The following is a 23,113-nucleotide window of genomic DNA, read 5'->3' on the forward strand; positions in this document are numbered from 1 at the left end:
TCAAGTGGGGACAGGGACTGTGCAACTGACACTCCGGGCAGGAGGCACAGTACCGCCGCACTTCTTCATGTACTCCAGGCCAGAAGAACCGTCGTAGGACTCGTGCCAGGGTCTTCTCTACCCCCAAATGCCCCCCAAAAAGATGATTATGAGCAAGACTTAATACAGCATTCTGGTGTTTTTGAAGTACTAGGATCTGCTGTACCTTCTGCCCCTGTACTGGTGCAACCCGGTTTAAGAGATCCTTCTTCATTATGAAGTAGGGTCCTGGTACCTGGGTTTTTCCTTCCATGGGGACCCCATCTATTTCAGTCACTTCCTTCCTAATGTTGTCATACCTTGGGTCTTCTGCCCCAGATCTAGGAGCCCAGTCTCTTTTGCCTCTACTGGTTCAGAAGCATTAGGGTGGGGGTCAGACTCAGGTGCTTCTCCCTCCTGCGTGGCCTCCTTTTCAGCTGCGTGGGTCCGCCTACCTACAAGAGCAACCCTCTGGCTTTGGGTCAGTATTCGGGTTCCCAAGGCCTTAGCTGCCCTTCTTTCCCTTTTTGTCTTTCTACCCTGTCTGGGAGTGGAGAACAAATCTGGAGATATTTCAGAGAAGATTGGGGGTTGACAGTCTGCTGTGGATGCCTCATCAATTTTAGGGTCCCCATCTTTCTCCAATCCCCCTACTGGGAGTAAGTTTCCAAACCCTGGGAAGTCCCTCCCTATGAGCACCGGGTATGGGAGTTTAGGGACTACACCTGCTGCTACCTCAGTAGTGTTCCCTTGGATCTCAATTTTTACTGTGATGGTGGGGTAGTAACTAACTGTCCCATGGACACATGTTATCCCCGTACGTTTAGCCTGCAGCAGCTGACTACGCTTCACGAGCTTCCCTGAGATAAGCGTGATAGTAGTCCCCAAATCAACCAGTGCTGTGGTCTCTACCCCATTTAGTTTCACTGGTCTGGTATACATATGTGGGGTTAGTGAGACCCCCACAAGGTGGATTAGGGAGCATGGATCTGCCCAGTTCCCCAGGTTACAATGCATAGGCTCCTCAGCATTGGGACACTGTGCAGCTATGTGTCCCCACTCCCCCCAGGCATACATCTGTATGGAGCCCTAGGCGTTCCCCGGTCTCTTGGTTTGGGTAGTCTAACATCACGCTCCTCTTCTCCCTCAGTGCTCCAACCCTTTGTGGCCTCTAATGGGTCTTCAGCCTCTCTCTTTTTCCACCTGGGCCCTCCTGGTGGCCCAGTCACCCGAACTTTAGGGCTTGGTGCTGCTAGTTTAACCCTGGGTGCCTCTTCCTTAACTGGTCGGGTCAGTTCCTCGCTGTCCTTCGCCTCTCTACCAGGGCGACAACCTCGTGATAGGTGGAGAGTTCGTTCTGCCTTATCCAGGCACGAAGGTCTGGTGGTAGTCCCCTCATGTATCGGTCGATGACCAGAACCGCTAGTATCTCTTCCAGACTCCGGGACTCTGTTTGCAACCACTTTCGTGCAAGATAGATGAGCTCATACAATTGGGACCGGGGGGGTTTGTCTTCCTGGTACCTCCAACCGTGATACTGCTGGGCCCGCACTGCTGTTGTTACACCAGATCTGGCCAGGATCTCTGCTTTCAGCTGGGGGTAGTCTGCTGCAGCCTCTTCAGGCAGATCATGATAGGCCTTCTGGGCCACCCCACACAGGAATGAGGCAAGGATGCCAGACCACTGATCTCGAGGCCAGTCCTCCCGTAGGGCTGTCCTCTCAAAGGCCAGAAGGTATGCCTCTACATCATCCTCCAGTGTCGTTTTCTGCAGCCAATGGCTGGCCCTTATGAGCCGCGTCCCATCATGGCCGCGATTCAGCTCTGTAAGGGACTTTACCTGGTTTACCAGTTCTCGCAACATAGCTCGGTCTTGAGCAGCCTGGTCCATCATCAGGCGATTAGTCTCTTGCTGCAGCCACACTGCCTCCTGTTGGACGGCTACCTGGACACGGGTAGCCTCCTGCTGGGCCGCCATAGCTTGTATCAGTGCCCGCACTACGTCATCCATTGTGGTGAAAAAAAATAAACCCTCTTCCTTTTTTGTTTAAATCACCCTCCTTCTTCCGTCGTGCTGTGCACCCCAAGATCCCACCCCTGACACCAGTGTGACAAAGTTCCTCCTCTATCTTGGTGGGTCCTGCACTTATTGGCGGATTTTCTTGTCTCAGAGATTCACCATGTGGGTTGGGGAACAGCCCAGAGACCTTCCCCTCTGGGAGAACCCACAGTCCAGGTCAATTGGGAGGTTTGGGGGGAACCCAGGCCCTCCCTCTACTCCGGGTTCCAGCCCAGGGCCCTGTGGACTGCAGCTGTCTATAGTGCCTCCTAGAACAGCTGCATGACAGCTACAACTCCCTGGGCTACTTCCCCATGGCCTCCTCCAAACACCTTCCTTATTCTCACCACAGGTCCTTCCTCCTGGTGTCTGATAACGCTTGTGCTCCTCAGTCCTCCAGCAGCACACCCTCTCATTCTCAGCTCCTTGTGCCTCTTGCTCCCAGCTCCTCACACTCCCCCCACAAACTGACAGTAACCATAATGAATCCAAACCCAGGTGCCCTGATTGGCCTGCCTTAATTGATTCTAGAAGCTCCTTCTTAATTGGCTCCAGGTGTCCTAATTAGCCTGCCTGCCTTAACTGGTTCTAGCAGGTTTCTGAATACTCTAGTGTAGCCCCTGCTCTGGTCACTCAGAGAACAGAAAACTACTCCTCCAGTGACCAGTATATTTGCCCTCTACCAGAGTCCTATACCCCACTGGTCTGGGTCTGTCACACTAAGTAGGGACGGATTTAGTAGATTTTAAAAAAACAAAGCCAGTTGTGAAAGACCAATTTAATTATACTATAATTTTACTCTAAATGTAGTGATTAGGAAAGGTGCTAGATTTACAACATCAGAAACTAAAGTTATCTAGCCAGAAAGCAGGTAGAAAGAGCATTTTGCTCTGACTGCCTGACAGAGGTGCAGGGACAAACTGTCAGAGGAATTCTCTCACCATGCACATTAGGCCCTTAGCTGCTTCTCTGAGACTGTTAATGGGTGTATCATTCTTATGGTGGTTTTTATCATGAGGACACCTGTCTGAGAGAAACTGTGCTGAGACTACCACCTCCTGTTAAATAAACTACTGCAGACATCCAAGGATAATGACTTTCAGTCACTACTGACCTTGGCTGTAGTTAAAGAAGAAGTGAAAGGTAATGAGACATCGAACCAATTACTTGAGCAGTCCAGGCCTGCTAGTATGTCCATTATCTTATGGAAAAGGTTTTCTTTCTAAAATAATATTCAGAGTTGCCCACATGCAGAGAAAAAAATCTCATTTCTCTTTCCTGACAGAACTGAAATCTACAGGAGGATTTCTTGTGGCTTTTTATGCTGTCTGTGAAGGACGATTTATGCCTATGCTCTTCTGGCTGCAAGTGGAAAATTATGCTTTAGAGCACAAACTACTGTTACCCTTTATGGTCCTGATTCCATTTCCATTGAAATCCATGACCCAGTAATAATTAAACCTCAGGCCAGAGAAAACTAGAGATGACAATGGATAAACATTTGTTTAAGAAACCAAGAAGTTTTTCAGAGTAATAAAAAACTGTTCTTAAAGGGACACTGTCTGCTTTCTAATTACAAAAACTTGTAAAAGGAAAGCAGCAACCATAATGAATCCAAAAATGTGCACTACAGGTACTAACCCAGAAGTGCACAGGCTTTCTTTGGGAAGGCAGTAGTGCTCTTGAATAGCACATTTCTCCTGCTGGAACAGGTTGCTTTCTGCTTGTGTACAACCAGGGTATTTCAGTTTCCTAGGAGCCTGATGTCTCAAAGCACAGAGGACCAGAATGTGGTTGGCCCTTGTGCAAAAGGTTAGGAAGGACGTAGAGTCTTCCTCTCCCTAGCCCCCAGAGTATGGGCCAGTTACAGTCACAGCACTCTCCTGGGTGCAGGGACTGCTTGGCACTAGCACTTGCTGCCACAGAGGGGGCAAGGAGGGGCAATTTCCACACCCCTTTAGCCCTGACCGCTAGAGCTGATCAGCCTCAAAAAGAAGGGCACACCTGCACAAGGGAGTCTCGTGTTCTCATTGGGCAGCATGGCTCTGCATCTGTCCTTCCTTAGGGCACTGCTTTAATAGCACAGCCTAGCCCTGAAAGACCAGGATTCTTGCAAATTGAAACATTCTGCCAGCTCACACAAATGCAATGGACAGGCAGAGGTGAGGAAAGCAAAGTGGGAGCCTGCATATGAGTGATCTGAATAAAGCCTATGGTCCAATTTAGCCCTGTCAGCAATGACAGAGTCTCTGTAAATTATTTTTACTTTAAATATGTCGAAAAAAGTTGTATTCAGCTGCCAGCTTTGGGAAGTGATATGTGAGGTGAGAAGCCTCAAGAAGGACAGAACTGGGCCTTGCACTTTTGAATTTGGTCTGTCTGTTGCAGGTACTGAAACCAGAAATAGGTCAGACTAAATTACAGGAACCTTTTCTTGTTTGTCTCTTCTTCTCTTTCTTGCCTTCTACTCTGTGGCTGTGCAAGTGTTCACATCCTGGATTAGTATTAAATGTTGGCAGGCTCATGCCTGGCACAGAGGGAAAAACCTGGATATGTTTACCAGGGATTATCTGAAATGTTATTTCAACAGCTAGAGTAAGTGTAACATGTTATTTCAACAGCTAGAGTAAACGGAAACTTTTCAGCTATCTAACCAGCCACACACCACACAAAATCCAAATACATTAGAATTTTCCAACCCTCAAATATTAGCACCCAGTGGATATTTTCTTCCTTACCTAAGATTCAGATTCAATGTGTTAGTCTTCAGTGTTCTCTAACAAGCGGTGCAGCTGGAATTTAGACAGATGTAAATCAAATTGTAAGGGACCGTGCTTGCATTATTTACAGTGCAGTCCTGATTTTACCAAACTCCAGCTAACCAAAACTCCCAGTTAATAATAAATATCCATTTTTTGTTTTCTAAGCAACTTAACAAATATTAATACGCAGAAAACTTCCATAAGGCAGGGAAACAAATATTATCATCTTCTTTTTACAAGTGGGGACAGTGAGGGAGAGCATTTAAGTGACTTGTCCAACCAGTGCCACATGGAGTCTGTATCAGACGTATACAGAAAGCACATCAGACTTTTCTTAGAATCTCATGAAGATGGAAAGATAGGAAATTAGATCATTGCTTGTTGCCATTTGTCTCTGTGCTTTTATTCTCTGAGGTAAAAGACAAACACTTTTTGTCCTAAGAAATCACTCAGCTATCTATATCTCCCCAATAACAGCTTTGTTTTTCACTCCAGATTATTGCTCAGAGAATATCTATAGAAAATTAAATAATCTCAGCTAAGGTTGTGTTAATCCAAGTTCTAGAAAATGAGAACACTTTTAATCACTTGGTATTTACTACTTAATTCTATTTTTTTTCTCATTCCTGTAGGACAAAACTTTGTTCCATCCGGTAAGCAACAGCTGCATAGATTGCAACCCAGCTGAGAAGAAGATTTTCATGAACAGATGTGATCCTTTATCTGAAACTCAGCAGTGGATTTTTGAACATATTAATATGACTGTTTTAGAAAAATTTAACAGCAAGGCCAGTTCCTAGGGAAAAATACAGATTACATACAGATTGCAAACTACATTTTGGCCAGCATCTGGGTCGAAGGAGTCAGGAATTAAATTTCCTAGATCCAGGAAGTCTTTTCTGAGGATTAAGCAAATGCCACAGCAAAGGCCAATGGGCTGTCATTGTGGATGTACAGTATCTGAAGAACTTGGCTGAGAGCCTCACCAGATGCTGCTGAGAACTTCAGGCTGACAATTCCCTTGCTGGCCAAGGGAAAACTTTATTTAAAAAACTTTTCAAAACATTCTGAGTTAATCAATTGAAACAAAATTCTAGAGTTTCTCAGGTCAAATCCTGCTGTAGTGAGTAGTTATGAATGGATGCTATTAGTTGGGGGTGGGTATATGGTGTGCATGACTACTATGTGAACCTGCAGAAATCACAGGTTAAGAACTAACCCACACTGGTGGAATGCTAACAGTCCCCAGCACTCCAGACAAACTATATGATCTGGTGCCATTCTCTTAATAAAGGTTAGGTTAAGCGGGATTAACCCTCAGATTGCTGATGATGATTTTAAACACTTCCCCATTACATTCCTTTCATTACCGAAATAGGAATGGTAGAAATATAAGGGTTTAGAATTATGTTGTAATGAAGCATGAAATAGACTTCTAAGGTTTCAAAAGTCCCATTTCTCCTCAGCATTTGAAAAAAAATTAATCCATCAAAGCAATTAAATCAGATTTCGATATATGATACAACCTACCTAACACTCATCAACTTGATTCAAATATAGCCTTCATCTAAATTAAAGGCCAAAAGATTAACAAGGCTACTAAATCTTTAAGACATTCAATAGCAGGTATATGCACCAATAATAGCAGCACAATGCAAGGTTTGCAGAAAGGATTTCCCCTGGAAATCTATATTTACTTTTCCAGTATTTTTATTAAAACTAAAATTGCTTTAAATCAAATCAAAATATTCAGAGACATAAGAGGCATCATGAGTAACAGGCTAATTGTTTATTGTAAATCATAGAGACTTATAGCCAAATAAGCATTGGTACACTGGCATCAGCTAAAAAGTGTTGGCTCCCTGCAGTGCAGCTTACAGGATCCTGCAGGAATTTAGGGAGGGGGGTGTTTTTGTTTTTTGCAAGGAGGTGGGGAGTCCTGTAAAACTAGTTAGCTCTTTTGCAGATAACTTGATGAAATCATTTAAAAAACCGTGACTGTGCCACAGTTTTCAGCTAAGGCGTTGTAAATTTCTGGATGGGGCAGTTAGGAAATGAAAGCAAGTATAAAATTCAAAAAAAGTTCAGTATTTTCGCCTTTTAGTAGCATAAACAAAACTATCCAACCCACCACAAAATTTTCTTGCACTGACTATCGTTGTGGCATATAGTGCCCATCAGATCTTACATATTTTTGGCACGGTTGGGGGAGAGTTAGTGGGTTAAAAATTTGTTTAGAGAGGCCTGTTCTTCCTCAGTGGAAATCAATGAGTACCAATGTGGGCCATAGTAGAGAGTTCTGGATTTTCTAAAATTAAGAGCACATTTAAATGGCCTGGTTTTACTTGAAACCTGAACCAACAGATGAAAGCAACATGAATGCAGACATTAAAGCCTACAAGAGATGGCTGTAATAGCACTTGTCACTTTCAAAAATATGTATGAAATTAATCTGAAAACTTTGTCTTATGTTGCTAGAAATGTGGCCAACTAACCAAAATGTTCATATTTAAACTCTCCAGCCTGATAGTTGAAGGTGATTTTGTTTTGTTTATTGCTCTTTCAGCTGTATCTGTGATGATGACTGTTATCCACATTTGTGTGCTGTTTGCGACTATGGCTTCCAAACCTTAGGTCATAGGCACATTTTGGAGGAGCATGTCAGATCTGGAGCCTTCAGGATGCATGTCCTGAAAAATCAATTGTATGAATTACAACTGTATGTTGGAGAATTGCAGCAAGTAAGTAAAGATCTATTTCAAATGTTCAAGGAGCAATCTGTCTGTAGAGTTAAACTATTCCCATTATGTCTTTAAATATGTTACTGTTCAGACTTAATTTGAAGACTCACTACACTGCACATGGAAGACAAGACCCCAGATTTTAATCTTAGGGTCTTTTACACCTGAGCCCAGGAGAGGTTGATGATGATCTGAGTTTTCATCAGAAAGGGGTTTTTTTGTTTTTTGGGGGTTTTTTTATATAGCTACCTGTAGTTAGACCCCGACTGGTCATTACAGACTGTCAGCCCTCTCAGCTGCAGGACTCATAGCACAATTCATTTGCATCTTGAGCATGAGAAAAGAGGATTTGAAAATAGAAGAAAAATTGATGTCTAAAGTGTAAAGGTGAAAATGAAATTCCCAGGATATCTATTTGGACTTGCCCAAACCCCTCAAAGCCATGGTATCAATAGTGTACATCTGAGGTAGAAGGGGGAAAGGAGAACTGCTCTAAATGCTCCAGCACACCTGGCTAAACAATGCATTGCACAGTTTATAGCATTCAGTGTATGAATGCATCCTAATCATCTGATGTTTAAAATACTTAAAGGACACTAGACTGCTGTTTTGGCAAAGACATTCTATGCCTCTTCCAGGTGCTCAATATTGTTCTGGCTCTAAACCAGTGGTTCCCAAACCTGTTCCACCACTCGTGCAGGGAAAGCCCCTGGCAGGCCGGGCCGATTTGTGTACCTGCCGTGTCCGTAGGTTCGGCCGATCGCGGCTCCCAGTGGCCATGGTTCACTGCTCCATGCCAATGGGAGCGGCCTGGAGCAGTGAACCGCGGCCACTGGGAGCCGCAATCGGCCAAACCTGCGGACGCGGCAGGTACACAAACCGGCCGGCTCTCCAGGGGCTTTCCCTGCACGAGCGGCGGAACAGGTTTGGGAACCACTGCTCTAAACTAACCTCTGCCACAGGAAAATTTCCCATTATTTGCAATTAGATAATATTTGTGAAATCTGGCAGTTTTTCTAAAATCCATCATTTATCAATGAACAAACGTCCACATAATTGAAATTGAGATCTTTTAACAAAACATAATGGTGCTCCAGATAATGTTTTCAGTTTCTATAAGAAAAGGGTCAGTGCAACTTCACACAGAGAAATTATCAGGGAGCCCATTGTGTGTGGTGTGTCTTGAACAAGGCACCCTAAATGAAAAAAAAAGTGCTTAAATCAATGACCAGATTTCAGGCACATGGTCCTAAGGGACAAAACTTCTACCACATATCCCCACCAAATACAATTGAAAGTTGAAAGCCAGATTCTTTTCCTCTTTCTATCCTCTTTGCATAATCAGAACCAGCGCAAAGGGGGCAGAAACTGGCTCCATCCGCCCCGCTTAAGATTCCATTGGTATTGGAGAATTCTAACAGATCTAGAGTTAACATAGCTGGCTCCTCTATCACCACCTCTCTCCCATCCCCTGTGGTGGAAGGGGGAGAAACATATTGAAGCCAGGGAGGATTGAGAATGAGGAGTGGCTGGAGCATGCTAGACTCTAGGGACCTTTCCACCAGCTGGTCACAGCACAGAATCAGGCAGCCATACCTAGCTCCCCACCACCATTACTGGCTACTGCTATGCTGAGCAAAACTCTGGTGCAGCAGGGAAAAGGGTCTAAGAGTGTGGCAGACTTACAGCTAGCTCCACACTTAAGTTAAAATTCATTCAAAAAGTGTAGCTCAGACGTACGTCAGACAATCACAGTTGTGATAATAGGTCTTCAGAATGGGACATGGCTGCCAAAACAATGGCTCCTTCACCAAAAAGCTTAAGTTAGTCATAAATTGTCATCTGCAGCTGAGAGATTTTGAGGCATGAAGTTAAACTGAGAGTCAAATCCTGCCTTGAATACCTAGAAAAGCCTCCCATGGATCTCAATAGAGTTCCATGGTGATTTTATGTGTAGAAATTCTACAAGTCTTCCCACAGCCATATACCCTCCACTACCACCACCCCCAAAAACTCTGCACAGCTCAAAGGGCAGAATGAAAAATAAATTCTGCCTCCTTTATTGCATGCAGGGAACCTGCTGAATTGTTCCGTGTCAGCATGCATCTCTCCAAAATGGCAGACTTTGGTCCTTTGAGAACTCCCACTAAACATGTCATTTGTTTAAAAAAAAAAAAAATTAAATCACATCAAATGTTGCATTTCTCCATATCTTATACAAAATTCTTAAAAAGCACTATTTAGAGTTAGTTCTACATATAATGAATTTCAATGGAGTTATGCCAGTTTACACCAACTGATGAACTGTCCCTACATTTTTTCTGTTTCTAAAAACATAGGTTTTTTTGGGAGGAGAGATTCTGTTTACAGGGTCCTGAAAATAAAATCTTTATTTTATAAGAGTTTGTCAGCTCCTGCTGTTCATTCTTCACTTAAGGTTATTAGATCTATTTGTGACATCAAAAGTAATTGCTGCAGAAATTATAATGTAACAAAGGATAGGACCTTAACTAGAGAAAGTGGAATAAGCAACAGGTCCACCTAAAACTCTTAAGAAAGCAAGGTCTTGTTTTCCTGCAAATATCTCAAGTCATAAAATAACAAAGGTGGGGTGGGAGGCGAAATAAAGTCATGTCAGCACAGCTATTTCTAAACAGAATTATTTTCAAATGTTTCCAGGAGGCATCAGCAGCTCTTTAATCTGTCAGAGTGATTGACATGTCAGAGAAGTAATCTTGCTGAAAAAGTCCTGACGTTGTGACAAGATTTCACTTCTTATTAGTAGTGATCTGATTTCAAAAAGGTCAGGTTGTTTTGAGACAATGCTTTCAGCAATCCCACTCTGATACAATGAGAAAGGGTGTTTAATAGCATAACGTAATGCATATTTCTATATCTGAATAAGGTCAGTTTATAGACAAAATGCTCCTTAAATATTGAAATAAATGTTTAGTCTTCAGAAGAGTTCATCATGATAAAGATATCTCAGTTTAAAAGAAAATGGACATGCATTTCTTAACCCAGTATGTGCTTACATTCCATTGACCTAAGTGAAATTCTGGGGCCATGGAAAACCAGTAGCAAAAGGTTCAAACTAGGCCAATGAAATGAATTTAGTGGTCTCGGTCCTTTTCACAAAGGACAGGTGTTCTCATCACAATTGATGCCAGTTTGCATTCTTATTGGCAGTCTCAGCAGAAGCCGAAGACTAAATAAGACGGCGACTTCATTACCCTTTCATCTTATCCAGTCAGATCAGGGTTGAGGCATGTTAGCAGGGCAGTATTAGGAGGTTTGCACAGCTGCTATCACCCATGCTATACCTCTGTCATCCAGCATTTTATGTGAACATACAAAATCCGCATTAAATCAGAAAATTAAAAAGAAAAAAATATATTTTAATATCAGTCAAGGTGGCTATAAAAACCGCTTCAAAGCCTTCAAACTGCAAAACTGACCTGAGGCAATTTGGTGATGGGTACTAGACATATACAGCTCATGAACTGCTCACAAAGTAGAGGCTGGCTAGGACTGGACTAGGAAACCTGACTTGCCTAGCTGGCCCACAAATCTGTGCTGTATCTGTTGGTTCAAAGAGCACAAAAACCCCAGAATTGGTTTTGTACATCATTTTTGAGAGCTCATCTTCTCTGAAACAAAGAATGAGTTTCCATAAATGATCTCACAGTATAGGCCAATGAGGAGTTGCAATAATATTTAAGGTAGTGGCTGCTTTTGGAGATGCAGGTTTAACAGGAAGAATACCTGGCACCTCTGCAAACAGCAGTCAAAGGTTCATCAGACTTCTTGTTCCCAAACAAAAGTCCTCACCTGGAAAAACTTTGAATGAGTAAGTAATATGGCTACCTTAGTTGTTCTACCCTATGCAGTATTTTCTAATTACAAGTTGTACTCTGGATCTGAATCAGAGTTTGGTACCTTTCTAGCTGATGGCATTATTTTTAATCAACTCTGTCCTCCTTGTAACTGTGGTAGAGGAGTATTTGTAACCTTATGGTATTACCTCTGTGAGTGTTGTGTGTGCACAATACCCAAGAAAATGATTTAAGCAGGAAAAAGCAACTTTGTCATTCAAAATGTTAAATTGATACTAACTTTTAGCTAGAGATAAATTGAAAAACATTTCAGGTGTTTCCCAAAGTTCAGTGTTGTTCAGAGGACACTGTTGAAGGTGTATATTTTGGCACTACTTCCATACAGTAAGCTTGCGAGGCATCACTAATACCAGTACTATCAACCAGTGAAGTGAAACTTCCAAATATTGTGTGGCAGCACTCTGCATGCTGATTGGCTGACAGAGTGATTTTAATAGAGAAAGTATCTCCTTCCATGGATGGTACTTTAACGAAGAGCTTTCTGCCATGATGGTTAGGTATGCCAGAGACCTTTGGTGACATCTGTCTAGCTATCTTAGATATTTATATTTATTTTACAGTGCTCAATAGTGTAGTTGGCATCCCCCTGTGCAGATAAGAAAATAGTTCTAGCCCCAAAGAGCTTACAATCTAATTTCAAACAATGATGGAATGAAGACAATAGAATGAGGGTAGTGAAGAAAGGACAGGCTAAAGCACTAGGACTATGGGGTGATTCAGTGATGGTATGTGCAGAGCACAGTGAAACAGGTTATTTTTTTTCAATTATGTACATAAATGTGTTTAATGATTTACTACTTGTAGGCATCCTGGTAGAAGTGGATCTTTTTGGGGTGGTGGGGGGGGAATGTGAAGGGGGAGAAGTAAAATGGCCTTGTGGACGAGCCAAGGATGTTCCAAGTGTTGCAAGTGACATGGGAAAGGGGCACAGTGATGGTTGTTAGAGAAGCAGAGGCAGACTGGGTACTGAGGCTGGCATAATAGGGGGAGGTGTAAAGCGAGGTGTGATGAGTCAGTGTTAGATAAGTGATGCCAGTATCTAAGAGACATTTGCAATTGGACACAAAACTTGATTCTCAGTAACCTCAGTCCTATTCCTGAACCTTTTTTTAAAAATTTGAGCCCATGACTCCCCAGCTGAAAGAATCACAGACGACAAATGTCCAGTCTGTCTGCTTCTGAACCCTGGGCATCCCCATTTGTACAATACAATATAGGATACAATTTGCCTGGAAATCCCAAATGACACTAAAACTAAAATAAAACAATGGTCTGGGCTACAAGAGAGAGCAGAGATCTGCTAGGCCCATGATTCATTCAGTAAAACTGAGGTTGCTAGCCTAGAGAAGTGATTGACAGGAATAAACCTAGATTAGGAAGATCATGAGTCGCAAGCCTACACAGAGGAATTTGCGAAGCTGGATGGTGAGGAGGTTATGTCTTGCTGATTTAGTTGGAAAAGGAGGGAAGAAGCGGATAGCTCAGAACAGGTAAGGACTATGGATCACATAAGCCCTGTATACTCCCTGAATGTGAAGGGAGTAAATTCATGGATTCCAAGGCCAGAAAGGACCATTGTCATCATCTAGTTTGACATCCTGTATAACACTGGTCATAGAACTCCCCTCCTGCCCCCACCCCCCCAAAAATTCCTAGAGCTGCCTTTTTTAGAAAAACATCCAAACAATTTAAAAATTGTCAATGATGGAGAATCCACCAAGGCCCTTGGTAAACTGATCCAGTGGTTAATTATTCTCACTGTTAAAAATTTGTATCTTATTTCCAGTCTGAATTTGGCTAACTTCAACTTCCAGCCACTGGATCATATTGTATCTTTCTCTGCTAGATTGAAGAGACCATTATTAAATAATTGTTCCCCATCTGGGCACTTATGGACTGTAATCAAGTCAACCCATAACCTTGTCTTTGTTAAACTAAATAGATTGAGCTCTTTGAGCCTATTATAGTAAGGCATGTTTTCTAATCCTTTAATCGTTCTTGTGGCTCTTCTCTGAACCCTCTCCAATTTATCAACATCCTTCTTGAATTGTGGGCACCAGAAATGGACAGAGTATTCCAGAAGCAGTTACATCAGTGCCAAATACAGAGGTAAAATAACTTCTCTACTTCTACTTGAGATTCCCCTATTTATGCATCCCAGGATTGCAGTCTTTTGGCCACAGGGTTATACTGGGAGCTCATGTTCAGCTGATTATCCACCACAAGCTCCATATCTTTTCAGAGTCACTGCTTCCCAGGATAGAGTCCCCCATCATGTAAGTATGGTCTATAATCTTTGTTCCTAGATGTATAGATTTACATTTAGCCCTATTAAAAGACATAGTTTCCTTGCATCCAGCTTACCAAATGATCCCGATTACTCTGTATCAGTGACCTGTCCTCTTCATTATCTACCACTCCCCCATTTTTTTGTCATCTGCAAATTTTATCAGTGATGATTTTAAGTTTTCTTTCAGCTCCAGAATAAGAATGTTCACTAGTGTATGGCCAAGAACCAGTCTCTGTGGGACCCCACTATAAACACACCCATTTGATGATGATTCCATGTTTACAGTTACACATTTTGACACTATCAGTTAGCCAGCTTTTAATCCATTTAAAGTGTGACACGTTAATTTTATATCCTTCTAGGTTTTTAATAAAAATGTCACGCAATACCAAATCAAATGCTTTATAGAAGTCTATTATATCAACTCTATTACCTTGATCAACCAAACTTGCAATATCATGGGGAAAAAAATACCAAGTTAATTTAACAGGATCTATTTTTCCATAAACCCACGTTAATTGGCATTAATTATATTTATCAATCAAGTTCTGTATCTGCGACTCCATTATCTTGCCCAGGATCTATTATTAGTTTGCCCAGGCCTGTAATTTCTGGGTCATCCTGTTTACCCTTCTTAAAAATATTGACATAACATTAGCTTTCTTCCAGTCTTCTGGAATGTCCTCAATATTCCAAGACTTATTGAAAAATCAACATTAATGGTCCAGCAAGCTCCTTGGCAAGCTCTTTTAAAACTCTTGGAAGCAAGTTATCTAGAGTGGCTGATTTTAAAATGTCTAACTTTTGGTAGCTGCTATTTAACATCTGCCTGAGATACTAGTAGAATTGAAAGAGTTTTATCATAAAATATGACTACATCATCTGTTTTTTCTCAAATACAGAACAGAAATATTCATTACACACAATAATGCCTTTTCTGCATTATTGATAATTCTACTATTTCCATCTTGTAATGGACAAATTTCAAATATCCTGAAAAATCTCCTCCTTACTGTCCTTAACTCTGCTGGTCATTAATCTCTCCTTGTGTCCCTTTGTTTCCCTTATCAATTTTCTACAATTCCTAGCTTCTGATTTATATTCAATAATATCAACTTCCCCTTTCTTCCATTTGTTATATATTATTATTATAGATGCCTTCACTTCCCCTCTAACCAGATAAGTTATGGCTTTCTTCCTTGATTGTGGCTTTTGGGGCATCAAGTAACGAGTTCTTAGACAATTCCCAATTATCACTCACATTTTTCTGATTAAATTGTTCCCAGCTGATGTGCCTCATAATTATTTTCAACTTTGTGAAATGGTTCCTTTTAAAGCACCAAGTATCTCTCTCTCACTGGTCTAGTCTTTATTCTTTATAAATATGATCAAGTCATGATCACTTGTACCTAAGTTACCATTAATTTTAAGTTCTGTGATCAGTTCCTCTTTATCCTTCAAGAAGAAGTCTTGTATAGAATTTCTCTGTGTTGGATGAAACACTTTTTTGAGTTTGAAAATTGTCAGCTATAATATTTAGAAATTCCAAGGATATTTTACTACTGGCAGCATGAAACCTCCAGCATATGTCCCTCAAATTGAAGTCCACCATAATCTCACAGCTTTTTCCTCCTATGCATTATAGATAGGCTAACCTTTGAAATATAGGGAGAAGGACCTCCCTTTATTTCAAAGGTCAACCACTGGAAACTTTGGATGCTTATTCATGTCAAACCTTTTATAACTAGTCCATCACTAATCTGCAGGAACAGATGGGTAACCAGTATTTTCCAACAGGTTCATTTTTAGAATGATGAGAACAATTGTAGAGTCCAAAATACACTAATGACAAAATGTATCAAAAGTAAAACTAAAGTGATGATTTGTTGGGTGACCAAGCCAGCACTGAGTTTTGACTTTGTGGGTATGTGTTGCAAATCAAATAGACTGAAGCAGGACACTGGGGTCAATGCTCTCATCTCAACTTAAAATAAAAGGTTTATCTCTGAAAGCAGTTTGCATTGCAGGCTTTTCTAGATGGAGAAAAAACAGTACCCAGGCCTTCCAGGAGCCGCCAATCCAGATCACTACCAAGTACACTGCCACTTGCTATCCAGAGGCAAGATTATGCAAGTTTCTCTCTAGGCATTCTCTTTAGCCCTTTAAAGGTCAGCTGGTGTCTTCATCCCCAATCTTCCTTCTCCAGCATCAAAACTTCCACCATTTGCACCCCCACATCACCAACTATTCTCTTTTTTTCCCCCCTATTTCCTGCTTTGCCTTTGCCTTCTTTGTCTCCCAGCCTTCACACTTTCTGCTTGCCAGGAACTATGGTCCCCCGTCTTCCTTCTCTTGGCAGGATAAAGGAAAGTTTCTTCAAGGTAATATGACTAAAGTCACTTTGATCTCTGTATGACTGGATCAGCTTCTGGCAGCTTGCCATCAGCTTCATGGACCACAGGCCTATGCCCACAGGGTAACTTCACATGGTGCCACTTGCTGCACTAGCCAGTAACCCACCACAGCAGTTGAGCTCAGGGCTCCCATCCTTCAAACTCAATCTTTCTGCAGAGTCTGTCTCTGACAGAGAAAAAGTTCCCTGTCTAGCAGGACAGGTACCTTTATACCTTCACTAAGGGAGGGCGAAGACCCAGCACCATCTAGCAGCAGGTATTCTATGTGCTCTTGCCTCCATAAAATACAGTTACATTCTGAAAAGGGACTGTGTGTTTAAAAAAAAAAAGAGCATCTTAACAGGTCTGCTTATGTGTATTCAGAGTCATATCTGCTTAATTTAGTGACAAAATTAACCTTGCAGAGTCAACAGAGTTATGAGAGACTGAGTTGGATGTTTTTCCATCTTGTGTATTATAAACAGAATTGTATTAAATTCCAATAAGACACACCTGTGAAAATATGTTGAAGTGTTATATAAGTGTAACTGAAGTTACTCTGTATAACGCACTGAAGAGCGTGTTATAAGTACCGCTCTATGCTGATCTTCAGAGGATAGGAATCTGTCACAACCCCACTTACAGATCCTTAGCTCAAGATGTAGCTGCTCGTGATTTTAGTTCTGGATGTCCCAAGTTGTCTGCCAAGATGGTGGCTGTTGCAGATGCACAGGAAAGAAAGAACTCAGCTTGACTCCCAGAACTCAAGCTGAATTTGCAGAGCTGGCAGCTAAATCACTGGAATAAAGCTAACAGGGAACTTCACAATGCCATTTCTACGAAGTGTGTTATGTCTAATTGTCCTACATGAACGGAAGCTTTGTCCACTGAAAGAACTCATAGGATGGCCAAGAAAGAAAACCTCCTGTGGGGAATCTAAGAGATCTCTCAGATCTCACAGACTAATTTCAAAGGCTGGCCTCCAAGATCTTGGTTTCTTCCCTTCTTACCGTGTAACCCTCCACGTCATAGCTAGGTATCTCCACAAGGGTCCAGTTCTCCATCTGTAACCTGCCAAGGTAGTCTTTATAACTGAGAGGTTGGCAGAGTTTAATTGGGATTCTTTTGGCTATTCCCCAATATTATAGAGATTCTCTTCACATCCAGTAAAGCTTTGACCATATGAACCTATTGATCAGTGTGGGGAGTTTTCTTCCAGTGGTTCGAGTCCATGGGTTTCTATCCTCTCAAAAATTCTATAAATTCCTTTCATTATTTCCTTTAGGATGGGTTCATCTTTGGACTGATACATTTCCATGTGGATACAAACGTCAGCCCTCAAAGCTCTATTCTTAACCAGATATCTGGATAATTTGGCAATCCCATTCCTTAATTACTTAAAGTAGTCTAGCACTCCACTGAGTTTACCAGGCATCTAGTGACAAAATGGAGCCTCAGTGTAGAGTTTAAAGCCCTCTTTGAACCTCTGAAAGCTTCATTTACTTTATTACAATCAAAATGACCTACGTAACAGCCATCTCCTCTTCCAGACATATCAGTGAGTTAGACACACTTTCCTGCAAGGATCCTTTTCTTCCATTCTTCTAGGACTGTACACCACACTGCTCCTCAGTGTACCCACAAGGTTTACTATTTCACATCACCAAAACAGATATTCTCTGGAGATTTAAGTATCCAATTGACTTTTAAGGGAGAGGGGATATCTTGAGAGAAATCTGCATATTCCAACTCCAGTCAGCAAGTAGGCAATGCTAGCCACTGGCAGTCTACATCAATTACGACCAATTAACAGGTAAGACAAAGTTGTCTAATTCCATGGGAGTTGACAGTACAATAAACTATTACTGTATTTTGTTAAATCTTTCTGAAGTTGTGGGAAAATGTTATTTTTCAGGTGTGTGCATTTAAGGTATTATATACTGGACTCTGACCAATAATATATACTTTATAAAGAATAAAATGTAAGCATACATTCTGTGCTAACGAGACTAAAATAGTTGGCTTAGATCTTAATTAATCATGGCTGTAGAAGCTTTGATAAACTTAATGCATTAAAATAACATTTCAGTGTCAACCCTAAAGGATTTACAGAGAGCACTTGCCTGTAAATTACTAGACTGTAATGCAGATCTTGAAATATGGAATAAAAATTGTTCACCTGTCCTTCTGTTTTATATTCAATTGTATTAAGTTATAGGACACAAAAGGAAAAGATTGTTAAAGTACCGTCTCCAAAAAATTACCTTGATTTGAATTAATAAATACCTCTCAGAAATCACAGTATTTATTTTTTCAATTTGCGTTGTATACATTGCTACAGGGGTTCTCACAACAAAATTTTTGGTGGCCTCGGAGTGTGGCCACCAACTATTGCTGGTGGCCGCACTGACAATTTTTCCTAAAATACTTAATTAACTTTAGGAAAAACAAATAAATATGCACATTATACATCCAAATCATTGTAATTTATTTATGTAGGGGGTTTTTCAGACTCAGTAATAAAAATAATTTACAGTTGTCTCTATTCTGTACTGGACCTAAACAGAACAGAAACACAAATAAGGTGCTTTGCATGTTCCTGTCTTTTTATTGTTGTTTCTTTTGCTTTTTTTGGCTGCGCTTTCTTCCCCCTCCCCCCCCCCCAGACTTGCTAGATTGGGGTGGGCAAACTATAGCCCAGGGGCCACATCTGGCCCTTCAGACGTTTTAATCTGGCCCTCGAGCTCCCACCGCAGAAGAGAGTCTGGGGCTTGTCCTGCTCCAGTGAGGTCGGGGGGTTGCCCTGCTCTGCATGGCTCCCGGAAGCAGCAGTATATTCCCGCTCCAGGTCCTACATGTAGGGGCAGCCGGAGGGCTCCACACGCTGCCCCCGCCCCAAGTGCTGCCCCTACAGCTCCCATTGGCCAGGAACCACCGCCAATGGGAGCTGCAGGGGCAGCACCTGTGGATGGGACAGGGTGCAGAGCTGCCTGGCCGCACCTCCGCGTAGGAGGGGGAAGTGCCATTGCTTCTGGGAGCTGTTTGAGGTAAGCGCTGCCCAGAGCCTGCACCCCTGACCTCCTCCCATGCCCCAACCCCTCTGCCCCAGCACTGATCCCCCTTCTGCCCTCCAAATCTCTCAATCCCAGCCTGGAGCACCTTCCTGCACCCCCAAACCTCCAGCCCCACCCCACAGCCTGTTCCCCCAGCCAGAGCCCTCACCCCCTCCTGCACCCCAAACCCCAATTTCATGAGCATTCATGGCCTGTTATAAAATGTCCATACCCAGATGTGGCCCTTGGGCCAAAAAGTTTGCCCACCCCTGTGCTAGATGGTAAGTCTTCTGCTCTGAAAAGTGATACGGTATTTGTATGTTTGTTAATATCACTTTTCACTGCAGACTTACTCAACCCTGGCAAGTCCTGACACAAATTAAGCCCTGGATGGGGAGGTGGGCAGGGAGACAGTGGGGCCCAGCGGAGCCTGGAACCAGAACCTGCCACCGTGTGGACTGAGCCTGAAGCCCTGTGGCCAAAGCCTGCCTCCTCTACCCCGGGAAAGTGGGGAATTCACCAGCTGCCAGCGTTTGTGTCTCCAGAGAGGGGCAGGTCCCAAGCCCTTCTGTAGGCCCTGGAAGAGGGGCCAGTGCTTTGTGTACCCCCATCACATCCCAGATGGCTGTGACCACAAGAAAGGGCTCAGGTGGCCGCATGCAGCCACAGTGGCCACATTTGAGAAAGTATACTAGTATTACCTGCTCTGTCAAGTGGATGAAGAACGTGAAAAGTTTTTCATGAGTAAGCAGGTATAACAATTATATGGCTTCACAGGATTTCATAACTGTTTGCAGTTCCACACACCATGACCCCATGGGCTTTGTGATCATCAACAGGGACAAAACACAGAATCTTCTGCTCCAAAAAACACAAGCCTACATCACTGAAAGAGAATCTGTTAGCTATGGCAATGTTAGGGCTGATATCCTCAATGGCTCAGCCACTAGAATGAGATATGGACATACACACTTCAATATATCTGACATTTTATAGAGGGCAGTTGTATACATACACACTAGCCCATATATTATAAAGTAGAAAGAAAGGAGCTGAAAATGATAGTGCGGGTCTGATTCTGATCTAGTAATGGTGTCACACCTATGTATATTCTCTGTGAAAGCTGAGACAGGCTCTAGGTGAATTCCTGGCCCTTCTGTAGTCAATGGCAAAGCTCCCATTGATTTCAACGGAGCTGGGATTTTACCCAGTGTTTTTATTATTTTTGCTTGACTTAGCTATTTAAGTACATGATGATGATGATTTAAGTACAGAGATGATGATTCCTGTCATGTCCTTGCTTCATTAGTTGGGTTGGAAGATGCTTATTCAACTCCATTGCAACTGAAGATGAATAAAAACAGAAATCATCTCAACAGACAGTAAATTGTTCCAACTTCTATCTATAAAATAGAAATTGTAACCATTCTCTGTTGGGAATAGAATTTTTTGCCTACTGAACCAATCTGAACATGCAATGCAACAATTGATAGCTCATGCTGTGTAGATGACAACAGTTAATCGTCTTTTCAAGGTATTTTTTGCTAACGTGTTCATTTTCTTTCAGGCAGGCAAGGGATGATACTTTTTGTTTCTTTACCATTTTTTTATTCTTTTATATGTATATCCTCACACACATTTCACTTGCACAGCGATGTGGTTAAATAAATTAATACCTGACATTCCACTGAAGTCAGTGGTGTTTCACCAGGAATTAATTTGGCACATTTGTTTTGGGTAGCATTTGTTTATTGCAGGACTCTTCTGAAGCTTCAATTAAGCAAGCTTTGGTTTTCAAGCCCTTTAAAAATAATAGGTGACAAGAATGACTACAAGCACCCATTAAAATAACTGATTGCCTCTTCTCGACCAGGCACAAAAAGTGCCTGTAATCAAAACCCAACTAAAAATATTAGCAGCCAGCTGAGGAGGAAAAAATTGATTATCTTAACTGTCATTTTAGCCAATCCAATAACTACGTTATCTAGGCCTAAGCCTTTAGACAGTTCAATTGTGTAGTGCTTAACAAATATCCCTGAATCACTGCTTTAAATGAAGAGAATTCCTGAATAGCAAGACAGCTGCAAAAATTAGCCCTGGATCCCAAAGGACACTGGAGTTGTTAAGCTCAGAGGAGGTATGCTTGGCACGAGAACAACTGGCAACAAAGCACAGTTATTATTAAAAGAACAATAAGCCAGTTTAGATACCTAAAATAACCAACCACCACCAAACAATTAGAAATCAGTTTTAAGATAAACAACATAGCCTGAAGTAGAACATAGGATAACTAAAGTTTCTATCCTCAGTATTGTCAGGAATTCACAGCCCAAGGAAAGCATTTGTATAAAATACAAGACAGGCTTATCTGAACATTGTATCAGATGCGGACACTCTAGGAAAAAGGCTTTTGAAAGCATTTTGCAGGTAAGGGTATGTCTGGGGAAGGTGATGAGACTTGGAGTGGGAAGGGGAACACATGCCTGTCTGAAGATGGAGGGAAGAGGAATACATGCCCCTCTTCTCACCGTACTTCTGGATCATATGAGAAATGAAGTTGGTCAGTCCCTCTTTGCACAACTTCATAGGCTAAAAATCAGTGTGCGGTAAGACACAAAGGGCATGGCTACACTTGCGAGTTAGATCCCATTAAAGCAGACCCAGGCACCCTAACTCACGATGCGTCCACACTGGCAAGGCAAGTAGAGCACCCAGATGCCATGGCTAGAACACTCCTGGTAATCCACCTCAGCGAGTGGAATAACGTTTGATGCACCCCCGCTGGAGCGCCTCAGCACCAGTGTGGACGCCCTGGTCAGTTAATGCGCTCTGATCGGCCTCCAGAAGTGTCCCACAATGCCTGTTCTAGCTTCTCTGGTCATCACTTTGAACTCTACTGCCCTGTACTCAAGTGACCAACCGTCAGACCCACCTTTTAAATTCTCTGGGAATTTTGAAAATCTCCTTCCTGTTTGCTCAGCCAGGTGTGGAGTGCTCTCAGTGACTCTTTCCAGGTGACCATGCCTCCACGGGCCAGGCAATCCCCAGTATGGAGCAATGACAAGGTGCTGGACCTCATCAGTGTTTAGGGGGAGGAAGCTGTCCAGTCCCAGCTGCGCTCCATTGTTACGATACCTTCGGGTAGAAATCAAGGGACACGATTGAAAGGGGCCATGACCATGATTTCAGTGCAGAGTTAAAGTGAAGGAGCTATGGAATGCCTACCGCAAAGCCCACGAAGCAAACCGCCACTCTGGTGGTGCCCCCGAGACCTGCTGTTTCTACAAAGAGCTGGACACGATACTTGGGGGAGACCTGACCTCCACTCCAAGGACCACCATGGACACTTCAGAGCTCAGCTCAACAAGGCAGGAGGAGGAAAGTGGGAGTGAGGGTGCTGAGGAGGAGGAAGACACCCTGGCATCCCTTGATGCATGCAGCCAGGAGCTGTTCTCAAGCCAGGAGGAAGGTAGCCAGTCATGGCTGCCAATGCTTGGGGAAGGGCAAGCACCAGAGGAGGTTCCTGATAAGCAGCTTTTATTTTGGGAAGGAAGTTATTCGGTCCAGACTCTTGGGGCGAGGAGGGCTAGGGCTGCATGCATGCCTAGATGCAGAATAGGGCATTGATGTGCTCTCTCACATTGTGGTAAGTGGCCTCAATCTCTTTAAAGGTCTCATCCAGAAGTTGGGCAATGCACTTGCGCAGGTTTCTTGGGAGAGCCACTGTGGTCCTTGTCCCAGTCAGACTAACATGTCCGCACCACTGTGCTGTGTGAGGCGGGGGGACCATTGCTGCACAGTGGCAAGCTGCATGTGGGCCAGGGCGGAAGCCGCATTGTAGTAGAAGACCCTCCCTTGCTTCCCAGGTCACCCTCAGCAGCGAGATATCTTCCAGAACGAA

The 23,113-nt window shown here is 42.7% G+C and overlaps 1 protein-coding gene and 1 long non-coding RNA gene across 3 annotated transcripts in view; one reads left to right on the top strand and one right to left on the bottom strand.

Annotated features, from left to right (window-relative positions):
* GALNTL6 (polypeptide N-acetylgalactosaminyltransferase like 6) overlaps positions 1 to 8,235 on the top strand; it is a 948,842-nt gene extending 940,607 nt beyond the window's left edge. The window contains 1 exon segment of the mRNA XM_034772183.1: positions 5,472 to 8,235. Coding sequence (XP_034628074.1) covers positions 5,472 to 5,639 — 168 coding nt within the window. The 3' untranslated portion in view covers positions 5,640 to 8,235.
* The window catches only part of LOC117878176, a 95,200-nt gene that overhangs the window by 18,444 nt on the left and 53,643 nt on the right, over positions 1 to 23,113 (bottom strand). The window lies entirely within an intron of this gene.

Source organism: Trachemys scripta, chromosome 5 (genome assembly GCF_013100865.1).
Source record: "Trachemys scripta elegans isolate TJP31775 chromosome 5, CAS_Tse_1.0, whole genome shotgun sequence".
Classification (NCBI taxonomy): domain Eukaryota; kingdom Metazoa; phylum Chordata; order Testudines; family Emydidae; genus Trachemys; species Trachemys scripta.